Here is a 5,111-nt window from a genome sequence, read left to right as displayed (position 1 = left end):
TCAGTTTTACCATTTAGCATGCGGAAATAACACCATTTTATTCTTGTCAACAACCCCACAATTTAAACAATAAAAGGCTATTCGGATTATATTAAAAATACAGAGGACAACACTAAAAATAAGAAAAATCATAAGAACCAGATACAAAGAAGAAAATATATATAAGGCAATGGAAAATGTTTACCTATTGACATTGATTTCATAATAAAATGAAATATTAATTAATTTAGTCCCATCAACCATGTTTTCGTGTTACATAATTAGGAAGATTTTGATTTGTATAAGTAAAATAATGTGAACTCCAAGTGAGAGTTTAGTAAATCAGAAGAAAAAATTTGAGACAAGACACAATTAAATTCGGGTTAAGTTACATGTATTTCATGTTGGTTTATAACCATACTGCTGTAAATAAAGTCACATTCCTTTATAGGCAGTTTAGCCACATGCCAAACTAGAGTTCAAACCAAATTGTACTTGGCTCAAGATTATAAAGCACTAAGCAGGAAAAAAAATAGTAGCATTTTGCAGTATATCCTTAAAGTGAATGATTGTTTATCATGCTAATTGGTCTATAGATATGCCAATAGAGAAACATAGAGTTCAAAGACTCAACAAGAAATGTGAGAGAAAGCAAAAGTCACTCATTAAGAAGACTTATTATCATGAATCCATGCTTCATGAGGCCTTCAATTCATCCAAGCCAAAACGAGCCTGTGCCAAAAAAACAAGTTTAGTAAGCCTTTAAGTTCCAATGCAGAAATTTTAAGATGTAAAACTACTATTTGCCATTTGGACAACTGCATACTTTTAAAACTAATAAATTAATATCTTTCTACCAACAAGGGTTTGTCTAGTAGTGTAAAGTCTCAATGGATCCCCAGGTAAACCAAAAAATCAAATATTCGATTCTTGTGAGCGACACTTGTTGGGAGATACATTCACGCAACCCGAAAGTAATTAGTTCTTTACTCATAGAGTGAATGGATATCCTTGGTTATACCAAAAAAAGTTAATATCTTTTTCATGGAACTCTTAGGGATAATTAATGGAGTGCTAAAATAACGAGACTATATAATTGATTCATTTTAAATTAATAATATGTATATTATTGGTACTAGAATAAGGCTTAACTAAGAACTTGATGATGCATATAGTTAATTGTCTTTTTTTTCAGGCCATTTAGATGAGTGACATCAATGCATACAGAATATTACCAGAAACTTGTGATTCTCTTCAAGGAGAGGAGAAAAAGCAGAACAAAATTTCTCTATGTCAGCATTGATATCACCAGTGCCTCCTACTACATCCATAAATTTCTTCCTATCAGGAGCAAGCTTCATAGCCACCTGTTGGTAAAATATTTAAAATGTTAGAAAAGCCCAATGGCTTCCATATACTATAGTACCCCTCCTAAAATAGAAAAGGATAATTTCCAAAAAAGGAGAGATGCAAAATAATAGTATAAGCAAAATAATAACTTGAATGGACGAATGTTTTTACCACTGCATTAGAGTATGAAATATTCATAGGATACAGTAAACTTAATGCATTTCCTATGATAGCTATGTTCCAGCATATGACAGTTGATAGACTAACGTCAATAAAAAAATGTGGTCCCGTGCATGAGACTAAGGTCAATAGAAAGCAATATTTTACAAAAGTTCTGTTTCAATCAAGAAAGTTCAAGATTTTAAGAAAAAGAAAGTATGAAAAGAACATTACAGTGAAGCTTGAACTAGCAAGCCAACCATGCCACTTCTTTAGAGTCTTGTTATAAGAATTTGTACAGGCTTGTGACATTGACCAATCTTCATGCTCAATCAAGTTTCGGAACAATTCCACCAAGAAATCCATTGCTCTGAAGATTTCACAGATTAGCAAAATAAATATATCGTAAGTTAAAATAAAGTTATGAGGGCAGTGCTGATAGACACTGGTATCCAAATGAGTAGAAAAAAGGAAGAATTAGAAGAGAAATGCCCCTAACACAGATTCCAAATTGGATCTGCTAGGGTTCTAGAATTTTTATTAGAAATGTAGGCAAGAATTACAAGAATTGAATTGGATCCCACGATCCTTTCCTCACTGATTCCAAATCAGTTAGCTACTAATCAAAAACTAACTACCTTACTAATCTAGCTACTTATTTATAGAATTCCCTTCCTCCCCCTAACTGCCATAACTGCCTTACTGGCAGTAAAAGGAAAGTTTGTTATTTAAGCCAAACTTTCCTTTTACCCCTTTTGTACACATTAATAACCCTTGGCTTGGTATGAGCCTTATCACAATATGACTGTTCTTGCCACATTTTCTTATCTCATTAAGCAAGACGGTCATAACTAATTCTAAATAAAAAGGCAGAAAGTAGTAAATGGAAAAGATTATGTATTGCCTGCCAAGGGAATAGTTAGTACTCATTTGTCACTAGCCTGGTTTGTCATAATAAGTTGCATGATTGTCAAGTAATTGTGGTACTTCTACCGGTTATTAAATCATGATTGTTTTCCTAAGAAATTCACTTATTATCCCATTTATGGTGAAGGAAAAAATAAATAATAATCCAAAAGAGCTTAGAGATTTTTCATTTGACAAGTGAGGATACGTTCATAAAAAAGGAATTTTCTTCCACTTACCCACTTTTTTATAAAATCAACTTACCCATTATTTAACAGATTTATAAATTATGCATGCTTCATCTTTAACGAATAAGTTCAATTTGAAAGCAAAGAATGAGAAAGAAGAAAAAGAACCTTTGACAATTCCATGATATGCAGGATCTTTCTCTGGACCATCTCAGCATCAGCGAGACGATGTGATTTCAAATACATCTGAAACATATAGCAACAACTTAATATCATTCAGAAAGTTTGATCAGGCACATTAATAACCAGAAAGTTGGAAGAAGCCCACTTTGAAGGGTGGACAATACTTATTTTAGCTTGAAATTCTTAATTTAATCATGAAGTGCTCAAACTCCTTATTACATTAATTGCATGGTATCATTTACAATAGTATCTAACCACTTATATGTACAACTAGTTCACCTCTCGAATATACTTGTACTGTATGAGTAAGGTTTTAGGTGCCCGTTTTCCACCTAGATGACATAAATTTCTGTTCACTGGTATGTGCAACATAGTTCTGCTTCCTTGGCAGTTGGCAGAAAATAGAACTTCAAGATAAATAGTAAACTTTCATCCTTAGTACCAAATTTATTAAGTTTAAAATGAAATATAAGCTCCTCTTTATTCGAGTCCAAATACAAATATCATGCATTATCAAAGAAGTTTCAGGCAAAAAAGTGTAAAAAAATAACCTGGGAGAGGTATCGAAGCCTTCTAATGCATACAATTGACTCCCCTTCATCACCTTCCTAAATAGGTAAACAGATTGGTTTGAAAAGAAGAAATATAGAATTACCAAATCCTATACTGCAAAGGAAATTTTGGTTAGAAAAAAGCCGCACCTCTAGCATCTTTATAGAGTCCTGAATGAGGGCCTCGGCATCCCTTTCTTTTCCTTGAAGATACAGCACCTAAACACAAATTTCCATTTGAGCATAAAGTGCAAGAAGCATCTAAGATAAAAAAGTCACCAATGAAACAATAACATTTAGACCAAACCCTCAACAAAAAGCCATAAGCTTAGGCCCAAATGGTTTCAAGGAAAGCTTGTCTATTCAAGAGAAATTGCATGTGTAATCCCCTTAAATCTCATATTTGTTTAATCACTTCAACTTACTCTGGAGCATTGCTTCACCTCACAGACCGAACAAATATGATTAAACTGTTGTTTCAGTGTTTCTTCGGGCATTACCTTAATTCATACTTATACAAACCAGAATAAAAAGAGTACAGTGAAAGGACAAATGATTACCACTCCTAGATGATACATTGTATCTGCACACTCTGAATGGCCATATCCCAGAACACGTCTTTTTATCTGAATAAATAGTCATGTGACATTCTAAAATCAAGACATCATAGATACTTAATCATGAAGAACAGAACGATGTTAAGATGTAAAAATGAATTGCAAAGTTATTAAAATATACAAGGAGGAGAATATAACTGCTTCAAAATCAGAGGAAAATAACCGTTTCCCTGAGCAAAATAGGTCCATACCTTCAAAGCGCGCTGTTAAAACCAATGGCAAAAATATAAAGGAGAAAATATGGTCAGTAGAACTGGATCAAAACAAAATAATAGAGTTATAACAATCTGAAACTACGTCAGCTCCACAAAAAGATTAGATGTGAAAGAAGAGGAGAGGAATAACCATAAATGTACAAAGTCCAACAAAAACATATCAAATATCAAAATCTAAAATAATGAACTTTTGTTCCACTAACATAATAAAAAAATTATAATGAGTAAATGATCAAAAAATATTATGCCAAAAAACAATGATGAAAAGATATACACCGGCAACGAAAATCTGAAGCAGGAAGGTTAGAAAAAATAATGCAAATATACATCACAGCCACTAGCAGTAGGCTAAGTAGCATTGGAACCTTGTGGTTCAAACTTCAAAAGATTCCCAATTGTCTAGGCAACAGGAAGAGTGCTTTGTTTCTTGTCATTTAACCCTTATGCTATCTTCCTCTTTAACTTATTAAGGATTCTTTTATCCACATTATTAAGAGCGATTTCCAAATGTCTTATTTTACCAATTGGAAGGGTGCTTTGGTTTCGTTAGGGTGCTAATTTTATTTGACTGGGCTTAACTGGAAATGGTGAATAAAATTATCCTCAATAGAATATATGAATAACAAAATTAGCAAACAAGTGACCAAGTCGGTGAAACTCAACAAGTTACCTCATAGTTAAGGCGAGCTTTTTCCATCTTCCGTCCTCATCCGCATCCTCATCCTATCCTCATCCTCATCCTCATCCTATGCTCATCCTGTTTCTCATCCTCATCTCATCCCTATCCTCATCCTCATCCTCATCCTCATCATATCCTCATCCTGTTTCTCATCGTCATCCTATCCTCATCCTCATCCTCTCCTCATCCTCATCAATAACTAATCCTCATCCTCATCATATCCTCATCCTCATCCTCATCCTTATCCTCATGCCCATCCTCATCCTCATCCTTATCCTCATCCT

General features: G+C 33.6%; 1 protein-coding gene and 1 pseudogene across 1 annotated transcript; both read right to left on the bottom strand.

The window, feature by feature from the left end:
* Window positions 357–1,887, bottom strand: LOC109359298 (annotated as a pseudogene).
* On the bottom strand, window positions 2,697–4,845 carry LOC109360052 (kinesin light chain 4-like). The gene is made up of 6 exons (XM_019604794.1): window positions 4,819–4,845; window positions 4,125–4,136; window positions 3,877–3,942; window positions 3,467–3,535; window positions 3,317–3,373; window positions 2,697–2,828 (listed from the first exon to the last, which is right to left on the bottom strand). The coding sequence occupies exons 1-6, from the start codon at window positions 4,843–4,845 to the stop codon at window positions 2,712–2,714; spliced, it is 348 nt and encodes a 115-aa protein (XP_019460339.1). The 3' UTR covers window positions 2,697–2,711.

The sequence above is a fragment of the Lupinus angustifolius genome, chromosome LG11 (genome assembly GCF_001865875.1).
Source record: "Lupinus angustifolius cultivar Tanjil chromosome LG11, LupAngTanjil_v1.0, whole genome shotgun sequence".
Taxonomy (NCBI): Eukaryota; Viridiplantae; Streptophyta; class Magnoliopsida; order Fabales; family Fabaceae; genus Lupinus; species Lupinus angustifolius.
This window is presented reverse-complemented; position numbering and strand designations above follow the sequence as displayed.